General features: G+C 48.5%; 1 protein-coding gene across 2 annotated transcripts; it reads right to left on the bottom strand.

Moving 5' to 3' along the window:
• Positions 1-12: 12 nt before the first annotated feature.
• ADORA2A (adenosine A2a receptor) lies at positions 13-27878 on the bottom strand. 2 transcript variants are annotated; one of them, XM_036393481.2, is made up of 3 exons: positions 27865-27878; positions 13069-13941; positions 13-5868 (listed from the first exon to the last, which is right to left on the bottom strand). In XM_036393481.2, the coding sequence occupies exons 2-3, from the start codon at positions 13416-13418 to the stop codon at positions 4908-4910; spliced, it is 1311 nt and encodes a 436-aa protein (XP_036249374.1). In that variant the 5' UTR covers positions 13419-13941; positions 27865-27878; the 3' UTR covers positions 13-4907. The 2 variants fall into 2 exon arrangements, with proteins under 2 accessions (XP_036249374.1, XP_036249373.1); XM_036393480.2 differs by lacking the exon at positions 27865-27878 and adding an exon at positions 27586-27675 and having other exon boundaries at positions 13069-13943.

The raw sequence follows: 27878 nt of genomic DNA, 5'->3' as shown, positions 1-27878 counted from the left end.
ACTCACACTCTCTTTTACAAATATATTTTATTATTTTAATGCTTATTAAGAAATGTAACCAAGACAGACTCCGCAGCACCAGCGGCTCCTCACTGCCCAGCAGTCTGATGACTTCACAGATAAGAAAACTTCACAGATTCAAAAAAACCTTTGGTCAATGCACTTTAAATACATTTGCATGCACAGATTCTCCCACCTTCTCCCTTCCCACCCCCCACCCCCCCAATGGTAACTGACAAAGGGAAAACAACACCTATATCATAAAACATTTAAATTAAAAGAGTAACTGTTTCATACTGACAGCATGTGCAGCGGGGTGTTCATAGTATCTTGGTTTGCACACCACAGAGAACCTCTCCACAGGACAGGGCAGGAACACCAGCTCCTGAGACAGTGGGGGAGGGATGGATGTTCTCAGATCAACAGGTTCCAGTCTTGATTTTAACACATCCTTGTGTGAACAGCCCCAGCAGGCAAGTGAGGTGGGGAGTTACACACAGCATTGCCCCAGTCTGGGGATTCTCATCTATCAGGGTGAGTCACCTCTCATGCAAATCAGGAACTGGTGATTTTTGTTACTCTTTATGTGTTTTGCCATAAAGACAGCCAGAAGCTGAGGGCTGGAAAGAAAAAAAATGCTGAAATGACTCAGTGCAATTTGATGCCCAAAACAACTTGGGAGAGAACTGACTTTCAGGCAGCTGAACTTAGCAAACACCACCAGAGAGTATTGCATGCAGGTTTAATGCATTGTGGCACCACTGCAGCCTGTTTGTCCTTCCACAGAACTTGGCTGGAAGGATTTGGTTTAGGTAAGGCCCATGCTCATGAAGGAGAAGGGGATTTGTTATACCTGGAGTTGCTCATGAAATGGGACAATGTATCTGGAAAGAACATAATCCATAAGAACCATCCCTGCCTCAGTCAATACAGACCCTACAAAGTCAGCCCTGTGCACGCCCCAGGAAAGGCTGATCCTCTGCACCCCTCAGTACCTCCAAGCACATTCCTGCTCCCCTGAAATCCTCCCAAACACCTACTCTACAAATGCTCCTTCACTACCAAGAGTTCCTGTCCATCCTGACCCTCCAGTCTCCCACACCTTAGAGACTTCTCCATTTCCACCAGCATCCCCTGAGGCATCGCCAAAAAATGATCACAGGCTCAGGCTATTATTCTATGTCAGGCTATTATTCTATGTCAGGCTAATATTCTATGTCACTCCAAGTCCACCTGCACCAACTGGGACCAGTGAGAAACCCTTTCTGTCTCCAGCATTCCCAGCTGTCCCACCATGCCACATTGCTTCTTGGTTCAAGAGCTGCAGTTCAAACTTGCACAGAGCTTTGAAATATCACTGATCCAAATGGGACTCTGCAGGATACAGCTGTGAGTGCATTTATTTGCACACACAAAAAGCAGTGCCCTGTTGAGGAGAGAGCACCAAGAACTCTTGGTAAAATTACTCCTGGCAATGGATCAAACATTGCTTTCTCCAAAACTTTTATAAAGCAAATAAACTCTGGAGCCTAAGAGTCTTCAGGGAATGGTGAAATTCATGGAATGCCCTCACACCAAATGAGGCACCACATCTCTCTATGCATCTTCAGACTTTTTTAGCAAGAAGTTCTCGTTCAATTAAATTAGTCTCTGCTGGCCCCAGCTCCTACTCTCTGGACCCACTGCACCTGGGATTCCCAGGAAGGTCTCCTCCAGCCTCTCCTGATAGTCACCTCATTCTTCCCTTTGTCTTGGCACCATCTTTGTTTATCCAGAACAGCTGGATCAGCTAAACATTCTCCAGCTGGAAGAAAAATGGGGATATGAGTGGTCCTAGGAAGTTTGGAAGGCAGGTACTTCTCTCAAGAGTGGAGAGCTGCCAGGAGAAGGGAAGAGCACACTTCATTGATGGGACCTATTCTTTTTTTTTAATGGAAAACAAACAAAAAAGCAGGAAGCCCTGAAATTATGATCCCGAGGAAACAAGAAATATGAAGTCCAAAATTCTGTTCAAAAGGCTCCTGCTCTCCCCATCAACTGCTTCAGAAACATCCTCTGAGGGTCCACCTCAGCCATGTGTTTGCCAGAAGGCCCAGCCTGTGGTGCAGCTGCCATCCCTTCCTTGCTGTGACTGCAGAGAGCTCCACAAACCACCCTCTCCATACCCTGCCCTTCCTCCTGCACACAGCCCACCCCTTCACACACCCTTTTCACTTCAAGTCTTGATCACCAATATTGAAAGGGACTGGATACACTTGGGGGCAGCTCAAGCAGCAACACAAAAGTTAAATTCAAGTGGAAAGTCACTAAGCTCACGTGGTGATCTGGTTGGGCAGGAAAGCAATCTGGGAAGCAAAGCAATCCTAAGCTTGTCCATCGACATAGATCAACTTGATTCTTGGGGCAACCAAGCAAGAAACAGCCACAAGTAGGTGTAGAGATGCTCAGGAAATATAGAAAGCAACCAATCCACACCAACTGTTGAAAGTCTGATCCAATACAGTGCAAACCATCCCTTCACCAATGGCAGCTAAAGCTCAGCAGGCAACACTTCTGCACTCGTGTGTGTTCCAGCACATGAGCAATGCTGGTATTTTCCCACACTTCCTTCCCTGCTCTGGGTCTTTGTGGACCTAATTGTTATTGACATGAGTGCCGGATGTAATCTTGTGTTATTCTTAGAAACATTTCAGCTCCCAGCTGAGGCCTGAAGAGAACAGCCCCCCATTTTCCTGAGTTCCTCTGCCGCTGTTACAGGAGGTCAGAGAAGCCATCACACAAAGAACCTACAGAAATATTCCACCAAGAAGGACCAGGAGTAACGAGATCCCGAGTCACCCTGTGGAGGAGCTGCCTGTGACGTCAGTGACAGGGGAATGGCTCAGAGTTCCTTCAGCTGCTGCAGGGATAATCCTCTCCTCTGACGTCAGACCACGGGCAAGAGCCCTGCCAAGAAAGCAGCAGTTCAATTAAACCACCAAGTCTATTGTTTTACAACTGGCCTGTCTTTCTGTAAGGACTGTGGTGGCAGCCACATCATTTTATCCATCTCACAGTAAGCTTTGTGCTAGCCCACAGCAGCTACATGCTCAAACACATTCAGCATCACAAACTTCTCCCCACGTATGTAGGGAAACTGGCAAAAAGAAAATTATCCTCAAAATAAAACTGATTTTTCATTTTAATAGTTCACAATATATAAAATAAACATGGAATAAGAACACACAGACCTGACCTGCTCTTCCTCAAGTATGAAAATCCCCCTTAGCTTCTGAAATGTTCGTGGACAGACACGAGGAGGAGCTAGATTGAGGGAGGATATTTCTGATGTTTTCAGCTAGGGAATAAGCTTCAGATTCCTGGAATTACCAGACTTTTCACTTCCCAGTAGGACCTGGGAGTACTGCCTGTCTCTCCAGAAGGCTGGTAGTACTGGACATGGATTATTTGTTTGAAAAACACAACCCAGGCAATCTTCAGGTAGAATTCAAGCTGATGTGGTTTTCTGCTGTTCTTGAGCTGCCAGACTTCCTTAATTTTCCTTCCAGAAAATTACCAAACTGCAGTGAAACACCTCTGCAACAAACCACAGCAACGTGTACACTCGCTGCAGCACAAATTTGCCTGTTCTCTTCTACAGAAGTAGAAACTGCAGTTTCTAAGCTGAGTTCCAATACCACTGACACCTTTCAGCTTCTCAGAGCAGGAGCATCTTCTAACCAGACAGAGCCCAGAGCTTCCTCTGTTGGCCTCTGCATCACAGGGACACATCAGGCTTCACAGGAAAAAAAAACTGAAATCACAGGAGAAAAGGTTTTTTAAATAGAGCTCATTGGAATTCCAAAATTAGGTCAAGGTATGTGTGTGGGTTGCTCTCCATCCCAAGAAAGAAGTAAAAAAAAGTCCCTCAGCCTGTTGAGTGAGGATGAAGATGACTGAAATATGGAATATTACCTCCCCTCACACACATCTGGGGCCCTGGAAAGAATTTGCATTCTAGGAGCTCAGGAGGAGAAGCACAGAGGCAGGGGGAGAGCTCTACAAAGAGCTCACACACCCACAGCCCTTGACAGCCCTGCCCTGAGGACACAGCCCGCAGCACCACGTCCTGCCAACCTTTTGCCAAGGGAAATCCTTGGCAAGGCTCAGCTTTGGTGATTTGTTGGACAAAGGGGAGTGCTTAGAGGTTATATTTGCCATGTGCATCTGGAACACTGAGCACTCAGGGAAAAGATATGAGCTCTTGCCCATCTTTTATAAGTTAACATAAAGTAACCTTATCATCATGTGGAAAAAAACCATTTGAGCAACCTGTTGCAGTATAAGCTTCAAGAACACAAACTGAAAGACAAAGTGCCATGGTTGAAAGTATCCAGAGTTCCAATCAGGTAAATTCCTTCCTTCTCCAAGCAGTTCCTGGCATCCTTCCTGACAACAGATTTTGCTATCCCCCCTTCTGCTTGTTGCAGGGCCACAGTACTCAGAGGCCCTTCCCAGCTGCTCTTTGTTATTCAGGGAATACTTCCAGCCACGCTTCTATTTCCATTGGTAAAGACAGCGAAACCAACTCTCAACCACAGGCACAGTACAGCAAAATGTCCTGAAATCCCTGCATCAGCAGTCTCCCAGTGCTCAGCTTGGAATGCCATCCTCAACCTTGGCACCTCTCTTGGTGACAGGTCATTGATGGGTAACGTGTCCCTCCTTCCTTAGTCCACTTCAGTGGTCTCTTGGCTCTTCTCCAGTCTGGTATTTAGGATCATCCAACAGTCCTGGATATGGACCCCTTTCTCCACAGCGATCTGAGTACACTGCTCTCCCCCCGCCCCCCAGCCTCCCTTTCTGCCATGGCAGAGGTGACCAATGGAAAAAAAAATAATTCTACCAGGAAAACTTCGAAAGTCTCATCAGGAAACATCAGCTGCAGCAAAGGCTGCTCTTTCCAGATCTGAGTAAGACACCTGGGCATCAATTAGCTCTTCACTGTGAAGCTCCCTGTTCAGGCATGCATCTGAGAGAATCCCATTTTTACAGGAATGCGGGAGATGTCCGTTTGTCTCCAAGTCCAGAGCATTTCCATTCTGGTGCCATTCCAAGGCAGCTTTGCATTTGTTCAAGTCCTGCTTTTCGGGATCCCTGTGGATCTCTCCGTTGCTGTACACCTCCAGTGCATACTCACTGATCCGTATGCTGGCGTTCTCTGCGTCCCCCCCGTGGGTGGAAGTCCTGGAGCTGGCGGCTCCCGCCTTGAAGGGCTCCTTGCGGCCCAGGATGTGCTGGCTGATGATTTTCCGGAAGGTGTGGCGGAACTCCCTGATGCGGTAGGCATAAATCAGGGGGTTTACCACCGAGTTAGCGTGAGACAGGATAATGGCCAGGTACATCAGCCACAGGGGAGCGTGGGCACAATCTGGGCAAAAAAGGGTAAAGCAGTTAATGATGTGCAGTGGAAGCCAGCAGACTGCAAACAGCCCGACGATGATGGCCAAAGACTTGGCTGCATGGACTTCCTTCTGCAAGGTGGAGCGGGAACGTTCCCCGTGTACCATCTTGTTCTCCATCTGCTTGAGCTGGCGCCGGGCTGCCATGAAGATTTTCAAGTAGATACCAAACATGAGAAGGAGGGGCAGGAGCACACAGGCAAAGAAGTTGTAGTAGACCATGTACTCCATGGTGACCACGGCCTCGAAGAGACACGCCACCATGCTGTTGCTGCAGTTGATGGGAGAGGACCAGTTGGAATGCGGCTCTTGGATCTGGGCACGCTTGTGCCACCCCAGCATTGGGGTCAGGCCGATGATGAAGGACAACACCCAGCAGATGGCAATGACGCCTTTGGCTCGAGAGCCAGTCACCAAGCCATTGTACCTGCAAAGCAGAGGAGATGGGAGCTGTGTCAGTGTCATTCAACAAGCTGCTGGCACTCACACAACCTCACAATGGCCCCATCGTTCAGAAGACACTGAGAAAGGCACCTGCTTCATCAGAGGGGCCTTTGCACTGATGTGCAGAACCCATGCAGCACACCAAGGACATGGTGACACTGTCTGCCACCTACTTCCCTCCTCTTTCCTTTAAGCAGTGAATAGTTGACAGAAAAGCAGGGAAATCAATTCAGTTTTCATCCATGCTCCTTCACTGCACCAGTCCACTTGGGTGTGCACATAGATCTTGCAGCCTGGATAACCAAGAGCACTGCTCTGACCCTTGTGATGAAGACCACTGTGGGTCTCTTGCCAAAGCCTAAGGCAGCATCTCCTTCCTGACAAAGGAGCAGCCTTTTAGCATGGAATTGTTAGGTCTGTCTTGCAGTAGATCTGTAAACCAAATAGCACAAAAGAGCCTGGAGGCACAGTGCCACCAGCCCTGCATCCACATTTTGGTGTGCTCCAGGGAATTCCTGCTGGCTCAGTTGCAGCAGCCAGGCTGGCATTGCCTGCATGGCATCTCACTCTTCTCCTCAGTGGCACTTTCAGGAAGACCAGCACCACCAACCTTCTTGAAATAACTGAGGCAAGTCAGCAGTTTTCCTCACCAGCCCAGCTAAGTCGACCCCATGTTTTTCTCAGAAAAGAGGAATTAAGCTGGGGACAATTCTCTGACTACAGAGAATTGTCTGACTACATGGCCTGCACTGCACACACCAAAGGGACCTCAGTGGTGGAGGTATTGATGCCTGCCTGAAGCCAGTGCTCCTAATAGTAAACTTTCCAAAATCTGTTGAAAGAAACAATAAGCAACATGGTAAGAATCTGACAGTGCAGCAGAGACCTTGGTTTGTTTGTTATCAGCCAGTTTCCAGGGCCTCACAGGTTACTGCGAATCCTGAGCTGACTCCACCAGTTCTCCCCTCTGAAAATGTAAATTAGGGCAGCAGTTTAACATTTCAATGCAATTTCCTTCCCTGGGTAATGCTCAGCATGGAAAGTAGATGGCTGGGTTCCCACATGGCAGCGTGGGTCCCACACTGTATTTGACCGGACAGTAGCTCCCAGTGTTTACCCAGTGCTCCTTCTCCCTCTGTCCCCAGAATTCTCTCCAAAAACAAACATTACAAGAAATAATACAACAAACCACAGAAATCTTTCCATCTCCCAGTGAAATAATTACTCCCACAGGTTCATGCTCCTATCCCAGCACAAGTTCAAGACAGGGGAGAAGAGTGGCTGCTTTTGCACAGTAAGGAATGGAGATCCTGCACATGCTTTAATCCTTGACCATGGGCCTTGGAAAAAACAAGACCCATCAGGCTCCAATTTCCCTTTCTCAGTTGCATTTCAAAACCAGAAAAGAGTAAGTGGATAAGGGAGCCAAGCACACAATTCCCAGCACGCAAAACACACCTAAATTGCCCTTCCAGAAATGAGGAAGGGATTCAGCTGATTCTGAGGGAGAAAAAGGTTTTTTCCAGCAATTAGCGGATCCTGCCCAGTGCTTAAAGGATGCAAAGGGCGCAGCATGAATGGTAGCAGAGAGCTGCTCCATTCAGACCTCATCAACACATCAAAACAGCATCTGTGCTTTGAAATGTACACTCAGGGAGCAAGAGAGTGGCTGGAGGCCCTTGAAGCTTGAAAAAGCAACAAAACAAAACAAACAGAAGAAAACAAACAAAAACAAACAAAAAAGACAAAACAACCCAACAACAACCAAAAAAAAAAATCCCCAAAACATCCCACAACCACCAAAACCCTGCAGCCCTGGAATTAGCTACATCTTGTCAGAGGAATTTTGAAATTGTGCAGCTGTTATCCCACGACTAGAGATGTCCCTTCCCTTCCACTAAAAATACATTCACTACTGCTGCAGACAAACACCCCGCCACACTTCCCCCTCCCTCTTGTCCTCTGGGGATTCCCATGCAAGGAGCTTTACAAGGCTTCAGAGCAGCACTGAACCCAAGCAGCTGCCCAGCTGCAGAGCATTGTCCTGCAGTGCATGTCCATAACACCTTGCTCAATATCTCCCAGGGTCAGGACAGAAAGCTCACAGCATCTGGTGACAAAGCCAATGGCCTTGTGCTGGCCAGGTACCCACTGAGAAGTGTTAATTTGTTTAGGAGAGTTTAATTTCTGGGACCCACACGAGGCACCTCTGACTGACTTGGCTGAGGTAGCATCATAGTCCAGATGGGCTTTCCTGGACTCTTTCCTCTTCTCCACTTGGAGATGTCATTGAAGACTTTGTGTACATCTTTGTGTGCTTGGTCTCAGTATCTTTCCAGGCTCACAGCAGCCAGGCCAAAGCCATTCCATTCTACAGGGTAACCTCAGGGCTTCCCAGACACATCCCCTACCCTGGGGGTGGCTGGCACCACGCAGGAGACACAACCAGCTGAAAGGAGCTGGTCACACCTGCAGCCCCTGGTCTGCATGGCTGGCAGGTGACTTTGCAGAGTGTCTGGTGTGTCCAGGCAGCACTGGATTGTCTGTGCAGCAGCAGTTCTGCTTCCTGGAAATAACACACTTGCTACACAGCCAACCACTTCTGCTTGTGAAATTCCAGACACAAAGGACGTGAGTGCAGAGCACAGGGATGCTCATGGTGGGGATAGAGTCACACGTCTCCTCTAAAAAGCAAACCCAACTTTTGCAAACACGTGAAAATGTGGAAGTTTTCCCCAAAATAGTTTCAACCTGCCCTGCTGCTCTCCCAGATACCCAGCTGGCAAAATGGAGCAGGAGAACAGCTGCCCTTGGTGAATGTACAGCTCCTCTGGGCTGCCTAGAGTAACCTGGCTGTGGATGTGCCACTTCTGGGCCCTTGGACCAGTTCTGTGCCATGAAGACGAAGAATCCTCTGAGGCTGGGTGGAAGACAGAGCTGGTAGTCTGTCCAGAGTGTCTTCAGGGAGAAGTTAAAATCCTTCAATACACTGAGTGATATGTAGCTGGCCTAACTCACCCTCACAGTGTCCAGCCATCCTGCTGCTTGTCTTCCAAACCCTCCTTTGGTGGACAGCACTGCACATCCTCTGTCAGCTGTGGAGCATTTTTCAGACACTGCATCACCCTAATGCTCAGCTGAGGGCTTTGATCTGCATTCAGGCACTGCTCAAAGGTGTTCAACAAATCACTACAAAATGCTGCTCACCAAGCACCCACCAGCCCACACCTCAGGCAGCTGCAGCCATCAGAGACAGGATCAAGCAGGAGATTCAATCCCTATTACATGTATGTGGAAATGAGAGACCCTGGCAATCCCAGATCATCCAGGAAATCCGTGACAGGGCAAGAAATCAAACTGAGACCTTCACATGTACCAGCTGAACAACCTTTCCCAAACCAGTCATCTGGAACCTTCCTCCTCTATTGCCAGGTACCAACAGATCCTGGTGTTGATCCATGCTATGGAGAGGGGGGAGGTCCCCAGGTGGGCACAGGTGCCCAGCATTATCTCTTTAATCAGCAGGAGCAGGAATGATGGGCAGACACGTTCTGCTTGTGACGTGATCAGCTTCCTGAACAAAACCTTGGTAACAGCAAGTTCTGTGCAGGCCATGAAGGCACTGCTTTCAAAGCTGTGCCCATTTAAAAGAAGGAGGGGAATTACTCTGTTCCCACATTAGGCTGAACCTGCCCTAAATCTATTTAACATATGAGCATACGTAGGAAATGCCTGCCATAAAATCAAAAGGTTTATGGTGAGCAGGGAAAGAAATAAATCCACATATGGCTCAAAGTGGCAATAAAACATTAAAACCCTGATTCACTGGTTTAGATGCTCACATAGGAGCATTTCAGAAAGGACTCTAGGGAATTAAAGCAACTACTGAAACAGGCTGTTCTCAGCACAAAGGTCCCTTGCACATCCTATACTTTATTCAGGGTTGGTGTTCATCTCCCCTGTTCTCCCTAGACTTTGGGAACCCAGTTCTTCACGTCCTGTGGCAGAAAAACGTCCCAATGCTACCTCAGAACTGCAGTTTAAATCACCACCACATGGGAAAAATCAGTCCCAAAGCTCCAAACATCAGGGAGCTGCACCTTAATGATGTTTCCCCAGAGAAGCCTTGCAGCAGCAAAAGCAGCTTTCACCAGAGGCAAAGACCTGCAGTGGGCACTGTGTGACCCACGTGCTTCATGCCTGAATCCAGCACAGAGAGCAAGCAGCAACCTCAGTAACCTCAGCAAACTCCTCTGTTTGGCTGCAGGAAGGAAAACCTCCCCTCTCTTTCCAGTGAGCTGGAGCTACCTGTCCTTCCCTGGGAATATCTTTCCACAAAAGCCTGCCCAGGAGCACGCGGCTGGGCACGCTGCCCACGCAGCCCTGGCTGGCACCACGGAGCCTGCAAAGCAGCAATTGTCCTTGGCCCAGGGCTTCATCCCGGGGCTCAGACTCACAGCCACTTTTGTCCAGAGCACCTGGGGGTTTTAGCCAGTGCAGGTTTTCAGGTACCTGCCACGGGAGAGCCTCACTTTGTCCTAGAGTGAACAATGGCTCGGGCTCCCTTCCTTGGGAGTGCCTTACTGCCACTTGCAGAGTGTTACATTTGTATAAAACCTGGCAGAATTCAGCCAAGTGCTTGAGAACTTGTGGAAAATAGACCAAATTCTACGAAATGTTTCCATTGTATAAAAGGCAGAACATATAAGATATTCACAAATTAGTTTTTATCTATTTTATCTATTTTATTTTTTGGAGGAGGGTATCTTCTCCACAAAAAAAAATAATTTCAAAGGTAACTAATAATGTACTGAAGGGTCCAAAAGCAAGCAGTATCAGAAAACCCATTCTTCTGCCTTCTTAATACTGAGAGTTTATTTCTGTGGGAATACATATCCACATATGGAGTTATCTCCATTAGGACAGATCAGACATGAAATATTTAAAGAGAAACAGAAGAATAAAGCACAAGTTTGGCCCTTTTTGGTTTCCCTAGAGTGAAGGAAGTCTGGCTTATTAATTATTCAGCTAATGAATATTAGGAATACCTGCTGGTACCTTTCGTGTCCTGTGAGGAGGAGAAGGGGCCTTCCCAGGTATTAAAGGATGAGGTGAAAACAACACACTGTTAGTGGCAGAACTTTCCATCAAATTGTTTGACCCCTTTTTGAGACAAACAGCTATTAGAAAAAAGAAAAAACATGAGGATGTGGGCAATCTAAATTATACCACATTTTCCTCTTCAGATAATCAGCTTTCACTTTCTCAGCATATCTGAGGCTATAAATGCTTGTTCATCCATAAATTCTAAAGGCAAAACACAACTGACAAGTACATCACTCCTGCTGTGAAAGGACAAACAGCAGAGGACAGAGAGGAGGAGGAACCCATGGATTTACCTGTGGGTTTCTGCATCCAATCAGTCCCTCTGTTCCTGGGGAGGAAGAGGGTGTGCTCTGTTTTTTCCAAAACAAGATAGTGAAAGAAACCGGTGTCATGCCCAGCACTGATGTGGTCTGGTTTTTTGAAAAGACTCTTTACCTTGGCTGTTCCAGGAAATTACATTTTCAAGACAATATAGTTACAGTGATAGCCCAAAACGTGGGCAGAAATCCAGATTTTAAAACTCTCTTTCCTGGCAAGTCATGCTCTAGCAATAAGAGTGCTTAAACTGTCAGCAGGCATCCTCAGAGTTACCTTGTGAGAGATGAAATCAAGACATCAGCCCTTCTCAAAACCATTTCAGAGGCAGCTCCCACCAGGGGCTACTCAACATATTTCCTTGTACCATTTATCATTATTTTGGTTTATAAACTGAAATAATCTATAGCAGAACTGTAGAAAAGTGGAGACAGTCCAGTTTATAGATAACTATTATCAACAGAGTTTTCTCTGCAATGGAATGGAACAGTTATTTCTTACATCTACATCAAAACTAGAGGCTGTAACAGGTATGACCAATAGGGTTTGGAGACAATGTTAGAGCAGCACAAACTTGCTGAGGTGAGGCTTCAGGAAGGACTTGGCTGCACTGGTCCATCCACATGGAAAGGCAATTTCCGCTCTCTAGGGCTCCCATTCTGGTTTTGAACAGGAGGTTTGTGTTAATTGACACAAGTGCTGCATGACCAAAGTACTCAGAAGAGACAGAAATAAATTGTACAGATCAGCAAAAGTGATTCAAGCTCAAGAAGAGTGAGGATGTCCAAAAACTCAAACTCAAGAGCATAAAAATCAGAAATTGGTTCCATTTTTGCAGCCACAGTTGGCTGTTCAGGAGACGAAGGCGGTCTCTCCTTTCCTGAGAGCGTGCTGCATCCTCCTAAGGACAAGACAGGAAGGAAGGAGACTCCTACAGTTCTCCTGCAGCCTCTCCAGAGCTTCCTCTCCATCTCTGGAGCAGTCGCAGCAGCGCGGGGCTGCCTCGCGCCCACGGGCACTCAGAGCCCATTGCAGCAACGTGCTCCTGCCAGCCTGAACTGAGCAGCAGCCCCTGTGTGTGTGACAAAACCTGTCCTTGTCCCATGCCAGCCTCCCTGGTCCCACACCAAGTAGCAGCCAGTCTTAGTCATTAAAATGTCCTTTCCTTTCTTTCAACTGCAGAGACCAAAAATCCCCACCTGCAGGCATGGGGTGGGACAAGCCTCCACCTTGACCCAGCCCATGCTGTGCTTTCAGAGGCAGTGTCTGAGCCAGTCCAAACCTTCCTAAAGCCCATTTCTTGGCAGCCTGCTGCTTCCTCTCCCTTCCCATGTAACAGACTCCTGAGAGAAAACCCCACCTCCCTCCGCCCAGCCCTGCTGCTGCAGCTTCAGGCAGAGCCCCCTGCTCCCCACGGGGAGGGGGACAAGCTGACCTCACCCCCTTCCTGCCCTGCACCATCCCTCTGGTGCCTCTGGCTGCAGCTCAGGGCACAGCTTGCCTGGGTATGGAGTGGCAGCTCCCAGGCAGCACCTCTGTGATGCCATGGATACCCACCATAGGAGAACAGGGAAGAACAGGAAAAGGAAGCAACCAGAAAATCCACCAGCCAAGGCAGACTTTAGGACCTAGAAAAGTTGCTTTCAAAATACAAGAGAAAAAGAACCAATCTTCATTTAACTTTTCCTTCCTTGATTCATCTCCAGACCTGTGTTTTTTAGGGATGTTGAGCCCTCACCTCCCCAGCCCAGCCCCTGCTTACCTGAGGGGTATCCGGATGGCAATGATTCTGTCGATGGCGATGGCGAGGAGGCTGAAGATGGAGCTCTGAGTCAAGACCAGGACAAAGCAGGCAATGAAAAGGCAGCCATAGAAGAAGGCACAGAAGCCAGTGCTGATGGTGATGGCAAAGGGGATTGCCAGCACCCCCACAGCAATGTCAGCAGCAGCCAGGGACACCACAAAATAGTTGGTGACGTTCTGCAAGTTGCTGTTGAGATAGACGGCCCAGCAGACCAGGATGTTGCCCAGGATGGCCAGCACAGCAATGATCAGCTCCAGGATGATGTAGGCTATGTCTGAGAGGAAGTCGTCCTTCCCATGTACTAGCATGGTGAGAACAACCAGCCCCAGAGCTCAGCGTTCATATCTGCAGAGCCCTGAACAGCCAGCACCCCTCAAAGCTGCCTGGGCTCCCTGCAGGGCTCGCTGCCAGCCCAGGAAAGCTGCTCACACACACGTTTTCCTCCCCATGGCTGTTCAAGGACTTTACAGTAGATGGTGTCAAGAAAAAAAACCCCTGGGTCTGCCAGCTCCAGCAAAGTGGATTAACCAGGTGCAGAATAATTCAGGCTCCAGCAGACAAATGGACGGGAGAATCTCTCTTGGGGACAGACAGTGCTCCCCAGGCCTCAGGTCCAGCAGGCAGCACAGCACAGCAGCTGTACTGTACAGCAGTGCCACATTGGCTGCGGTGCTTTGTTTCCTGTTGACAATCCCCCTTCTAGTCATGGCTTCCTGTCATCTCCATACCATAGCAACATCCTCTGGTCCTCTTTTTCACCTTTTCCCACCAGGACTTGGGAAATATTCTCTTCAGCTGAAGCAAACATTAAACTTCTTCACTTGCAGTTTCCTCTAAAAAGAAAAGAAAACACCAACCAGATAGACTAAGTAATCAGCTCTACAGAGGAGATGGAGAAAGCAAAATCTCATTAAAGTGGCACATTAAATTGATAACGGATATTACACAGACCTAGAAGAATACATTATTGGCAAAATTCTCACATTTTGTCTATCCTGAAAGCTGCAGGGCCAAACCCAAGTTCAGGAAGGCAGCGTTTCACAGTGGTGATGAGAAACAAGGGACGTTTTGTTTTCGAGGCTACCAACTGAGCTGGCACTTCAGCAGCTGCTCCACAGCCCGCCCTGAAACACGAGAGCCCCACTAATTATGTCCTGGCAAGTGCTGAGGCTGCACAGGGGAAAGGTGGAGGAGCCTTTCACACACACCTGTCTCCCTCTGATGGCAAACACCGCGTTTGAGCCATCATGTGCTGCCCACCCTCGCGTGCTTTGCCACAAAACTGCTGCAGCATCCCCTGCTCTGCAAGGACAGGAGCCCTCACCCACAGGGCAGCTGCTCTGCTGGCATGTGTGGTCACCACTCTGTGCCACACCTGTCTGGCCTCCATGGATCCAGGCACTGGAACAAGATCCAGGGTAGGGAGGAGTGTTCAAGGTGTTCAGACAGGGACATCTTTGAGGACACTCCTGCTGACCATGCTCACTCTTTCCCCTCCTGCAACTCCATTATTTTTGTTCATGTAAATCTCTATCCTATAAGCAAACCATTTGTTCATGATACCTGCACTGTCCATAGTGTTTGTTGCATCCAGGACAGCATCATCCTTCTCCTACAGCCAGCCAGAACCAGGCCCACCCAAACACACCTCTCCCAGAAAAACACACAGGACACAGTGCCAGTGCCATGGCTCAGGGCTGCATTCCAGCTCCTGCAGTGTCCTGCACACAGCTCTGGGGCTAAAGCTGCTGCTGCTTGTGAGGAAACAATCCTGCAGCTGCATTTCGTACCAGCAGATACACATCACCCGCACGCCCTTGCCGGTCACCTCGTACCCCTGCTTCAGATATGGGCGCATTTCACCACAGTTTCAGCTAAAAATACAGAAGGGAGAACACAATTCCCTGAGCTTTGTGCCACAGTCAAGAGATAATTGCTTGCTGTCCTCGCCTGTCACTTCCAGAGTGGGTTGCAAACCTTATTTAGCAAGCTTTAGCAATAATATTTTCTCATTAATTTAAGAAACAGCTTGATACATCAGAGGGTTAGGAGAGAGAGAAGCACAGCTCTAACTGATAAATCACTGAGCTCAGTTTTGGATGCAACATGAACCTCCAAAACACAAGATTTTTGAGCCCCATCCACAGGTGATCTGGCGTGGTCTCACCCATCAGGGTTTGATGCCTTCACAGTTCACTCTGTTTTCAAGTCAGAAACCTAATTTCTCAGGATAAAATAAAAGGGTAAAGACAGTGATAATAAAAGAAAATATGATTAACTTGTGATTCACATCTGATCTCAGGAATATAATCTAATTTTAGACCTTTCATTGATTTAGAGCTCTATTGCTAATGCTGCATTTGAAAGGAAAGTGAATGATTCTTGGTGGTTTGGACATGCTTCAAAACTCTTGCTTTTCTCTACCTTCAGCTATCTTGTTTCTGTGTTTTGTTTGGTTTTAGTGGAAAAGATCAACAGAAGAGATCAGTGTGTGATCTAGCTATTAAGAGGAAGATAAAGATCATCCATTTAATCTTTTTTAAAAAAGAAAACCCCCAAGAACTCTCTATATTGTCTGTGCTCCTACAGCAAAACCTTCAGTTTTTCAGTGGCTTCCTAAAGATGGCTTTTACTTTCTAGGATTTCAGGGATGTCAGTGATATGCCCTTGCAAGGATCTGCTTGTCCATTACAAATCCCAACAGGTTTGTTTGAAAGCAGTGACACTGAAACCTCATCCTCCAGCCCAGCTTCTAGGGAAGAGGACTAGAATGAATATAAGACAGAAATAAAGAAGATCTGGAGGCAGAGAGAACAGAAGGGGCAGGATGAGAAATAAACAAGGCTTTGTGCATGTGTGTGAGCAAGAAGGGAGGAAAAAAAGACAGGAAAAAGCTGGTAGGAGGAAAAAAACAACCTAACAAAGGAAGCAGTGGGCAAAACAGGCTCCTAAGAGGAAGGGGGGTGCAGGACATGGCTGAGACTGAGGTGGGTGTGAGCCCCTGGGCCCCTCGGCAGGACAGAGTGGGAGCACACACCTCCCACAGCCTCACACCTCACCATGCAGGACAAGAGCACAGCAAACTCCAGGGCCAAGTTTAGAAAAATTTAACAAATTACTCTGACATACTTGGGCCCAAACCACTGCTAGAGCCACTATAATTCCCCCAGAAGCTCGCCTGAGATGGAGTCAGAAGAACTGAGGGAAGCCCTGTTTGGGAGGAGCCAGCCTGGGAACTGGGCACCTTAACCCTGGTGCTCAGAGGATTTGCCTACAGTCCTGCTGTGTTGCTCTTGTCCATCATGTTCACATTCACCTCAGTGAAGAGGATCAAAGCAAAATTACTGCATATTCTTCCCCATTGCAGAGCTCCCTTCAGTAGGATCATGAATCCGTACGAATCCTTGATGCATTTTTGTTTAACCTGACTCTGGCTCATCTCAAACTGCAGCAGGACATGGAGGAAAGTTACAAACATCACTGTGGAGCTTCTGCACATACCAATGGCTCAGCACAGAGCTGAAATTCCCCACACCTCTGCCTGAACCCGAAAAAGAACAGTGCTGGAACCTGAAGCTGCATCACACACTGTTCTCTGACACAACAGAGCTTTTACCCTTCTACTTTGACTCTTTCGTGGCCTCATGTTGAATTTGAATTTTTTATCTCTGAGTTTGTTTGTCTCTTGCTTCCATCTCTCTACACAAACAGTGAGTGGCCTGATTCTTCATCCCAAGCCCCAGTCATTTATTCTGAAGCAATTGGAATGTTATGTCCAGAAAAGGACAGCATGTCCTTCCACCCTCTGCTCTCAGATGGGCCGGAAAACACTCGGAGTTCTGCAGAGCCAGCACATCTCAGGGGAGAGATGGCTGGAGCTGAGCAGGTGTCCCAGCCACGACAAAACAACATTTTGTCTCTGCTTCAGCGCCGCTGAGTAGCCACTGACATTAGAAAAACCAATTACTGACCACACAAGCCCAGCCTCACCTGCTGCTGACAGAATGTGCCACAGCCCAGGAGGGTTCATGCTCAACCTGAGCTCACCCACCTCTCCTCATTCCTCTCTCAGTGTCAGCTGCTGTACTGCTCACCTGGCATAACAAATCTCCATTTCAGGAGTGTGTGCAACTTGCTTTACAACAAGAACAGGCTCAGTCTTTCTGCTTATACAGCTAGAAATTCACTGCACAGGGACAAAATGAAATAGAGACCACCCAGAGAAGATGACGTAGGTCCAGAGGCAAAATTAAATTTATTGTAGAATTGTCTACTTCATGCAAGACCCAAAGGCTCAGCAATCAGGCCTAGTAAGCAAAAATTAATTAACAATCTGCTTTACTCACTGGGGAAGTGTATATTTAACATCTCAAGCCCTTGAGGGATCAGCATGGCAAGCTTCTTGAAACTTAAGAAAAATAACCTGTATCATCCAACAGGCTGGACAGCTACAATTAGTATTTCTTCATAAGCCCTTGTTTTATTTTGTTAATTCCTTCTTGATACCCCGGGCTATGTTCCGGCCTTTCCCCCATTATTAAATAAACCTTTTTTGTCATTCACAAACCTGTAAACCTGCTGCTCTGTTCATTTGTAGTGACTTGGAACACTCTGTTCTCTCTCATATTTCAGTCCCAATGAGAAACTCCTCCTTGAAAATTCAATAAAGCATCTGCACAGCACGTTCCCATGAAGCAATTCACCAGCAGAGCCCAAGCAAGCTTTAGTTTGGCATCTCCAGTTGACTTTGGACCAAGGTGCTGCCCCTTCTCTCTCCTGAGTGCCAGAGCATGGAGCTGAGCCCTTGGCCAGAGCTTGGTTCAAGCCACCCAGCTCAGAGCAGCTCATCTGCTGCTCTGGGCCCTGCAGGCTGAGCCCATCCTGCCCTGGGAGCTTTGGGCTGCCCAGGCTCTGGCAGCTGCTGCAGAGCAGCTGCACCTCTGTGCCTGCCAGGCTCCCAGTGCCTGGGACACCTCAGCCCCACAGCTCCTCTCACCTGTCAGCAAAAGCTGCAGATGCTCAGCAGCCCTTAGGGCACCCAGGACAGTCTGTGGGCACGTGGGTGACAGACTGCAGCTTCCCCTGGCCCCACAGGGGTTCTGTGCCTGCTCTAGGATATGGGGCAGCAGAGGCAGCAGGCAGCTTAAGGGGGCCAGGGGGCTCTTCATCAGGGCCCATTCCACAGATCACAATCTTGCATCTCCTCCTGACATGACCCTTCCCAGGTACCAGCCACATGCAGATTACCTAATTCCCTAAGGGAGAATCCTTGAATTCACACATGGCCCTAAGCAGAAACATTGGTGCTGCTAAATCATTTGTTTCCTACTTTCCAAAGCCTGGAGGGGGAGATGCTTGTCAGTTTTTATCCTCTCTTTGAAATCCCTTCAGCTCAAAGAGAATCTCCCTATCTTTTAAATCAAAGACTCCAAGAAATCTTGTCTCTCCCCACCACTTCAGAGGATCAAGTCAATAAACTGAGCCAATGTGCTCACAGGCAGAACACAAATTTGCAGAACAACCGGGGCTGTAAAACATGCTGAAAACAGGTGTCCTTGGGGGAGCACGACAGGGAAGGCAGCAGGAGCACTTCTCTGTGCTGCTCAAGGGTTTCCTTTCTGTAGTTCAGTATTTTATGAGCACTTCACACAGAGCAGCTCCCCAGGTCCCTGAGTGCTCACACACAGCTGGGGGAGCACCCCCAGCCCTGCCTCCCATGGAAGGATGAGGAGCTGGGGCTGGGTGGGGCAGGAGAGAGGAGGAAGGAGGCATCACCCACCTAACCAAGACATACATTCTCTGATTCCTCTCTTTGCTTTATTATTGGCTGCTGCCTAAATGATCTTTTAGGTCATCTGCTTACAGTAATAGGAGGAAATTAAATATTAATAATAGACTATTTCCCTCTAGACTGCTCTTTGTTAACAAAGGGTACAAGTGAAACAAAGCAGGCAAAATTATCAGCACACCATGGTCTTGGTTTTCAGGTATCTGGAGCACTTGGACTTTCCCTCAGCCCTCCCTGGAGGCCCTTGCACCCCTGCCTGCATGGACACCATTGCAAGTGCAGAACATGGGCAGGTGTGGAATTTTTTGTTCTATCAAGGGGCTCCACATGCCAGTCTGACCCTTCCAAGCACTGTTTCAGATTTTATCCAAAATATCATCTGAGCCACTGATGCTCTGACTGCAAAAATGCAAGGCCAGGGATTTTTGGAAGCACAGACTTTGTCTCCTCTTGGGAAGTGAAGTCTGCTGTAATATAAACCTACAGTGGGGTAATGAGCTTTCTGGATAGGCTTTGCAAGTTCTCCTGAAATAATAAGTAAAATGAGAGTTTCAGCTTTGCTAAATTTGGTGTAATCCCCTCTTACAGGAAAGCAACAGCCCTCCAAGACTTAAAACCTTCCCTTCACATACTTGTGAAAGGCAGAAGAAATGGCTCTTCAGAGACCTGTACTGTGCCTGAACTTTGTCTATCAGTTTAAAAATGGGAAAGAGGGGCAACAATTCTGTTTTACATTTCCATCCCTGCTGCAGTGCAGGCCAAGAAAGGAGGCTGTGCTCCAGCCACAAGCATGGTGAACCTGGCTGTAAAGTCTTGGCTGATTTACCAGAGATACCCAGACTGCTGCACCAGTGACAGCAGCCAAAACTGTGACAAAACCACACCCTGCCAGCCTGTCCTGGGCCTCTCTTCTCCTCCTGTTTATGCCCATTAGGAAAAAAAACTAAAAAACAAAACTGCCCAAAAGTGAAATCCCACTGGACAACAAGGAAGATGGGCTGGCTGACAGGAATGGTGAATCCTAAACCAATATTGCAGCTTTGCCTCCTGCCCTCCAAGGGCTAGAAGTGGATTCATTTTTATTGTGGTAGCAGAAGATTAGAACAAAACACATTTGACCATATTTTTTTCCTAAGTGGATGTTATAAATGTTTAAAAAGCAAGGAAAAAACCTCACAGTAATTATTCCAATTCTAATGGTCACAAAAAGCCAAGGAGGGCAAAACTAAGTAAGGATGAATGACCAGCAGTTAAATAAGCCAGACCAAACAAACAGAAGGGAAAACAGCTCCCCTGTGCTCACCAAAGTCTCGCTGGGCAGCAGGCATCATGATGTATTGCCAAAAGACACCAAAACATTGGATTTTTTAGCAAATTTTTTGTACTCAGGACAGCTGATGTTCATTTATCTATGTGGTGTTTCTAAAAAAAAAAAAATAGAGCATTTGGATAGGCTTTCATAAGGCAGACAAGTAAAAAAGCATAATTAAAACCATGTACCATGGCCAGAAACAAGTTACTACTGCCAATATCATCCACAATGTCTCTGAGGAGCCAGTTTTCCTTTCCTGTGTGAGGGAAGAACTCAAAGGCAAACTCTGCCTCCTCACAGCCCTACTAAAGCCAGCTGTGTTCACACATGAGGAGCATTTCCTTCAAGGACAAAATAAGAGAAATGAGGAAACAGAATATAAAGAAGAGGTGACCCACTGAGGAATACAGGCAAGGGAAGAATTTACTCTGAAGATATTTATCATATTGCTAATGCATCCATTCTGGTCTATTTTAAAATAATGGAGCAGACTTCTCTCCAGATGTGACTTAGCCTCTCATTTCTGTATGAAGTTTCCAGACAGGCAGTTGAGAATTGGGTACATCTGTTCGTTTTCTTGCATTTTTATCCAGTTATTCCCAAACCCTATTTGCTTTCTCTAAGTGCAGGTTATCTCTCCACATAGCCCGTGGTGATCCCTGCTCCTGTTCCCTCCAGCGCTGTCCTGCAGGCTGCCAGGAGTGTTTGCATAAACTCTGATGGTGAAACAAAAACTCACCCCAGAGCAGGGAGAGCTGTTGTAGCAGGTCAACCAACACCCCTCCACAGCAGGAAGAATGTGACTCTTACTGTCCCTCTCCATGTAACTGTAAATGCTTCCCCAGCTGTCCATCCCTGTCCTGATGAAAGCATTGTAGGACCCTGCTCATCCCAAAAGCAGGCAAAAGCCACAATAGCAAACGTTCTGTCCCCTGAGTTTGTTTCCAGCAACCTTCCCTCATCCATTTTGTAAGGTGCTCTGACTGCCAATGGTTATTTGCTCAGGGTCAGTCTCACCATCCTGTCAGTGCTTTGGCCACAGCCTCAGAGCTATTTAGGAAATGTTCAGGACTCTGCCACCCTCTGTGGATAAGGAGTGGATGCTCTGATGACGCCCGGAGGCCGCATGGCCTCACTTTGTCATTCCCTCTCCCTTGCTGTGACTTGCACCACACTGCTGTCACCCCTGGGAGGTGACTTGCAGTTCCACTGTCCCCGCCAACCACAGCGACACTGCACGAACTCACAGGGACTGGGTTTTCCCCAAGTCCTTGACAATGATCCTATTTATTAAGAATTTCCAGCCTCACTGTTAGCGATGCAGAGTGTCGGTGTGGTGCTGTGAGGACTCTCCGGCCCTCCTGTCATTTCCCTCTAAGTTCAGCGCAGTTCAACATTTCCCAGCCCCTGCGCTGCGGTCAGGGCGCATCCGCCCCGCGCCGCTCCCGCTTCCTGCGCCGGCCGGGCCGGGGTGCAGAGCGCAGGGCTGGGGAAATTACACTGCTCACCACCGAGCTCTGTCCTTGTGCATCACACCTCACGCTGGAGAACAGCAGCCGCTCGGAAATCACTTCAGAAAACGCTTCCCTGCCTTTGCTGGCTGTGCATGAGCTGCTGGAGGAGAGAGGAGAGAGAGAGGGAGAGGGAGAGAGGGGAGAGGAGAGAGGAGAGGAGAAGCTGTCAGGACCCCACTACAGCAGAGATCCCTCCACCAGCCTTGGCAAGTGGCTCTCCTGTCCTGTGAAAACTTTAGATATTTTACAGTCTCTGCACAACAAGACATCATAGAAAAGGTCCATCTGTAAAGAAACCTGTGATCGTTTCTCAAATGCATGACAACCATGATCCTCACACCTTGCCAAACAAGGAGAAACCAAAAAAGACCCCCAAGGCAAATTCCTTAGGGACTGTGACATTTGACTCCAAACACAGAAGATGTTAATCAGACAGAGATGGATCCCGGGGAGCTCTCAGAACAGATTCCCCAAGCCTTTAGGATGGTTTCTCCCAGGTGGACTGTGTCCATCTCTTGCCTGCTGTAATCATCCTGCTGGGCTGTAGGATGGCCACAGGGAGGAAAAGGAAGTTTTCCCTTTAGGAATGGGGTAGGAAAGTTAACAAGAACCCTAAATGAATCATAATGGTCAAGCAAAGTTTGCCTCGACATTTCATAAGACACAGGATGACATAAAACAAAGTCTTAATGTTTTTCAGGTGTTTGACAAAGTTAGGTGCCTCAGTTTTAAAAGGTCTGCTAAAGAGGCCTGCATTTTGGGATTATCAGGAACAGTCCCAGATTATCTCTGGGGTATCCCTAGGTAGCCATCAGCAGGGGTCATTTTTTTGCCAAAATTCGGGCTGCAGAACATCTACAAACTTTTGAAATGTCAGTGTGCTTCCCCACACATGCTGCAGGAGCTGTAATGGTGCTGGTGCCAGCCCAGCTCAGTCTGTGATTTTCCACCATCCCATTGAAGCTGGGCACTGATCTGTGGATTGGACGTATGTGGAAACTGCAATTATTCAAATCTATTTCAATCACGTGCCTCTCTTCTGAAGATTTTAGTAAAAAGCTGCCTACCTCTTAGCTGTCTTTTATCCAGGGGAATGTTTCCTATGGAAAATCCCAGCCTGTGCCCAAGTATATGGATCTTATACTGAAACCAAAGTTGTTACTATCAGAGAATATGACATTTAACCACCTACCTCCCTTAAGTCCTTAAGCTGAACAGCTGATTCATAGCAGGATCTGACAGTCCTGTTCTAATGGGGAAAACTCAATAACCAAAATGATAGGGCTGGTTTTGAGGACTTTCCCAGCACAAGAAGGGGAATTTGTATAAGAGGCCAATATTAGAGAACGGGCAGAGAGAGCAGAAACATTTATGCTGCCCCAGTTAGAAAAAATGAGAGGGTGGGAGGGAAAGGGGGAGACAAGAAACAAGAGGAGAACAGCGCAAACCCAAACCAAAACATCTCCAAGAAAGCAAAGCCAGGAGAAAAACAGAGGAGACTCTGAGGTCTGAATACTAAATGAGCAAACTTCTAACAGGGAAAAGTGCAAAGCTCACCATTCCCGAAGGGATGCACTGAAAGCTCGCACTCGGCTCCGCTCAGCAGCGCTCCTGCCCCTGCCCGGCGATGCTCGGACGGGACCCGCGGCTCGGGGCGGCTTCCAGAGGCTCCACCAGCCAAGATCCCCCCGGGGAGCTGCGGGACGAGGCCCACGGCAGGAGCTGGGAGCACGAACAGCGACACAGGGACACGGGGAATGCCGTGCGGCAGCCTGCCGCAGATGGAACAGCCCCAGGCTGCAAGGAGCAGCATGCCGCTGCCTTCCCCCTGCAACTGGGAGCAATCACAAACGCTAATGGACACACAGACAGGAGCCCGGCATGTCACCCGTCACGTCTCCAAAGCTCCAGGAAAACCCCCCTTTCCTCTCCTGCTATCACAGAGGCACAGGAAGATTCCCTCAGCCCGGCATGCCTTTCCCTCCCCCTGGCTCAAATCAGCCCTGCAAGAAGTTTCTTTCTCTCCCTGCTAACTCCTCCATTGTCTCAGATGCATTGTTTGCAAATGTTCCCTAAAAATGCTTTGTAAAGTACTCTTTATTCCTGTTTCAAGTCTTTCCACATCCCTGTGTAACACCTGGACTTTATCTTGTTACCTGTCAGATAGTGATAAACCTACTGCATGCAACCCCTGACTTACCATCTAAGATAAATACAATTTGTCTTGTAGCTGTCATTTCTCTTCAAACCCCGTCTTCCACAGCTGCCTTTGTAGTGGTAATAAAATTACTTTATTTGGGCTTGAAATGTGTAACTTTTGAAGAAACAAAAATGTAAAAATCCCCATCAGTAAGAGCCCCAGGACCCAGGCTGAGGAATGAGAGATCACACCTTTACCCACTCACATTTGCCAAATACCTGCATTTGGTGAAGTGCTTTGAAATACTCTTTGCTGATTGCCTGTGGGTTGCCCACTGTGATCAGGATGAAGAATGAGTTAGAGCAAAGGAGGTTTAAGCTGGAATCAGGGTATTTCCTGCACACCAGGAAAGTGAGGAGTCTCCACTGCTGGTCTTTAAGAGCAGGATGGAGAAAGATGTCAGGAATGGCAAACCCATAGCTGATCCTGCCTTTGGGCAGAGGTCTGGAGTAGATGACCTCCAAGTGCCTCCTGAGGATATTTTCCATAATTGAGAATTGTATGTGCCATCTGTCCATTCTGATCTACAGAGATCTACTGCAGGAAAAAAAAGTGCAATACAACCAATAATTATCCCTGATAGAGATGCAACCTTTGTGAAGGGAGAGGCATCTTCTGACTACAGAAGGAACTGAAGCCTCCAGAGGTTAAATCACCTTCTGTGCATCTGCCCTCCCAAGAGAGAATGCTGCCAGTTCTTCACAGTCCAACCCTCAATATTCAACCACTAAAGCATCTCATTAAGTGGCAGCTTCCTCAGCATTTTTGAAATGAGCAGAGAGGAAAGGAACTGGTGCTGTTTTGCTCAAGTAGCTTTACCAAGGCTGTTCAGGTGCACTGTGCAAAACCTGAAGATGGTCCATGAAGCAACCAAACCTTCTGGTCCTGAACACCAGATATCCTGATAAAAGGGAGCAACCATCCACTGACTTGTGAGGTTCTTCTCTGATTCCTTGACACACAGCTCAAGATCTCTTTCCTGGTTTTTACTTTAGAGTCCAACCAAAAAAAAAAAAAATGTTTAATAGCCCATCTCCATTTTCAGATGGAAATCACACAATGAAGAACAAGCTTGGGATTTTATCACCATCCAGATCAAATGAGAAAATGAACAAGCAGAACCAGAATCTGTTTGAGCTGAAGACAAGGACAAACTTTGCAGGACACCAAGAGAGATGTTGGCACCAGCCTTTGGATGGAGAACACCTCACTCCCAGCTGTGCAGAACTCAGAGACTTTCCCCACTCTGTGCCTTGTCCCACCTGGTGTGGGCAGAAATGTCAAACCCCAGTGAAGGGCTGAAGCACAGCGAAAATGGTGAGAAATCTGTGAAACCTTAAACATCCTGTGCAGACAAGAAATCATGCAGCCATCAGTCAGCCAGGCAGAAAGGAAGTGGTGAAGGGAGAGGCTTTCCCTCAACACCAAATGGAAAAGCAGCCAGGTTCAAAAACAAGGGGGGACCAGACCCTTCTGAGAGACAGGACTGAAAGGAAGAGTAAAGATTCCCCCCAAACCTTCTGCAGGGCTGAGCTTTTCCCAGTGGTTCTCAGGAGAAATTAAGCACACAGCTCTCTCTACATGAAATCCGTCACTGAAGATTGAACAAGAAAGATGAAGAGCTTTCAAAAGTTGATTCTATTCAAATGCAATAGCAGCAGCAGCCCTTATGGAAACACCCTATTAAAATACCAGCAAAAACAGAAATGCAAGTATGGGAGACCTGGCAGAGGCTTTCTAGCCCAGACCTTTGGTGCCTTTTGCACCCACTGATAGAAGGAGAGAGGCTACAAACATCATTATTGGGCCATCCCCTGAGCTGGTACAGGGTCATGCTGATTCTATTTTTTATATATAAAAGTACCTATGGAAAGACACAGATTATATACACATGAAAATTACAAATGAACCACATGGCCACCATTAAAAAGGAGACCTGCTTGCCTTTGTTTTTTTTGGGTTTTTTTTCACACCCTGCAATAGGTCATTTTTATTTTAGGTACACACATCCATGTTTGCAGTTTGTACCCACATGTTTTCTCTACAAATTCAGAGGTTCACAGCTTTCCTGGTTAATTCAGAATTTAATCCATTTGCCACATTAGACAAGATTTGGTTTCCATAGGTTTTTGTGGTACATGATTACGTTTATATTGACTTTTTTATTGAGATTCAAAATAAGGCATTTCCTCAACAGACCTAATTCAATTGAAATATTTCTCACATCCTTGCTGGTCACTTTATCTAATGTTTTTCTACCTCACTTGGGCAATATGCTCCAGGGGTGTCTCTAACTGCAGGGGCTGACCATGCTTTCTCTCTCTGCTAGTTTCCCTCATGCAGAAGAATGAATTTATCAATTACTCCAGTTCTTGAGTTACATGTGCCTGAGACTTACAAGCCTGATAAGAAACCTGAAAACAAATACATCCAAAGACAGAGTTATCTAATAGTTGGCCATCTGCTTAGGAAAATCATTTTAAGTAGTTACAGCAATTCTATTAACTATTTACCAAGTGAGTCATGTTGTTCTCTTTAAGTTAACCCTTCCTGTCTCTCTGTGGGCTCAGTGCCCCAGGCAGTTTTGAAGAAGGTGCTCAACCACCTTCCCTCCTTCCAGGCCATGGCAAAACCCGCACTCGAGACCGCCCAAACTCACACCGGACAGGGCACAAAAGAGCAATAAAGCAACCGTGACTCTCAGACCACGCAGAAATCTCCTCCCGGGAGCATCCCCGGCGAGGGCACCGCGCACCAGCCCCGACCCAGCGGGATGGGAACGCACCTCGGGCACTCCGGGCGGGCAGAACCCTGCGCCCACATCCCGCAGCCCGTCTGCCGTCCTTCAGCCGCCCTCTCCCCGCACAGGGCACAGGGCACAGGGCACAGGGCACAGGCCCTCGGGCAGGGCCGGCTCCATCGCGGGGGCCGAGGCTGAGCGCTCCCGGGCACGGGCACAGGGGCTCTGCTGAGAAACTTTCAGCTGCTGGGCAGAGACAGGGCAGAGATGGGGCTTTGGGGCAAGCAATGGGACAAGACCGCACAGGTTTGGAGCCAGTCCCTGCCCTTTTCCCTTTAACACTATGAAGTGGATAGAAATTTCCTTTGAAAGCACTACAGAGAAGTTTGCAGGACGAAGGGTGCTCCCCCGGAATCACTATTTTATCATTAAGCACAAATATCCGCGGGAAGGCCGAGGAGGGGTGGCTGCAGGGAGGCAAAGTCCAGCACCTGATGTTTGAGGGAAGATCCGCGGAGCAAACATCTTGGAGCGCGGGGGTGTGTCGAGGGACTGACAGTCGGGAACCAGCACGGAGTGAAACGCACCGGCTCCACGGGGAAACACCATCCGAGCCGAGGCAGGAGAAAGCGACAGCCGGGCAAAATCGCCCCGTCCTGGGGCGGGGGGCTCGGCTGCACCGAGAGGGCAGCGGGCGGCCACTTTTCAAATTCGCGGGACAGGCAGCAGAGGGACCGCGGCTGCCGCGGACGCCGTGAGGGAAACCGAGCCCCGGCTGCCGGGGCCGGGACCGAGCCGCGCTCGGGATGCTCCGGCGGGACGAGCCCCGCCGCCCGCCCCGGCCGGGAGCTCCCGCTCCGCCCCGGGAGCTGCACCCCGGGCCCCGCCGCCCCTCCCCGCGGCCCCGCCGGCCTCACCCACCTGGCCTCGGGGGCTCCGCTCCGGCCGCGCCCGGAGCCGAGCGGCGGTGCCGCCGCTGCCCCGCTCCGCTCCCGCCTCCGCGCAGGACGCGGCCGCCGCGGCTCCCCCTGCAGGGCGGCGCGGGGCGGGCTCGGCACGGGAGCGGCACCGGGAGCGGCACCGGGAGCCGCGGGATGGGCCCCCGGCCGCCCCGCAGCTTTACCTGGCGGCCGGCGGCGAGCCGGCACCCACACGGAGAGCGCGGAGAGCATCCCGGGCTGCGGGAGAGGCGGAACTTACTTGGGAGTCCTGGC

Source organism: Molothrus ater, chromosome 18, assembly GCF_012460135.2.
Source record: "Molothrus ater isolate BHLD 08-10-18 breed brown headed cowbird chromosome 18, BPBGC_Mater_1.1, whole genome shotgun sequence".
Classification (NCBI taxonomy): domain Eukaryota; kingdom Metazoa; phylum Chordata; class Aves; order Passeriformes; family Icteridae; genus Molothrus; species Molothrus ater.
Note: the sequence above shows the minus strand (reverse complement) of the source record. Positions and strands in the feature narration are given on the sequence as shown.

Excerpts from the sequence above, each read along its gene's own strand:
- ADORA2A (XM_036393481.2), bottom strand. The coding sequence starts at position 13,418 with ATGCTAGTACATGGGAAGGACGACTTCCTCTCAGACATAGCCTACATC. Across the intron at positions 5,869-13,068 it reads GCCATCCGGATACCCCTCAG|GTACAATGGCTTGGTGACTG; the intron begins GTAAGCAGGGGC and ends TCTGCTTTGCAG.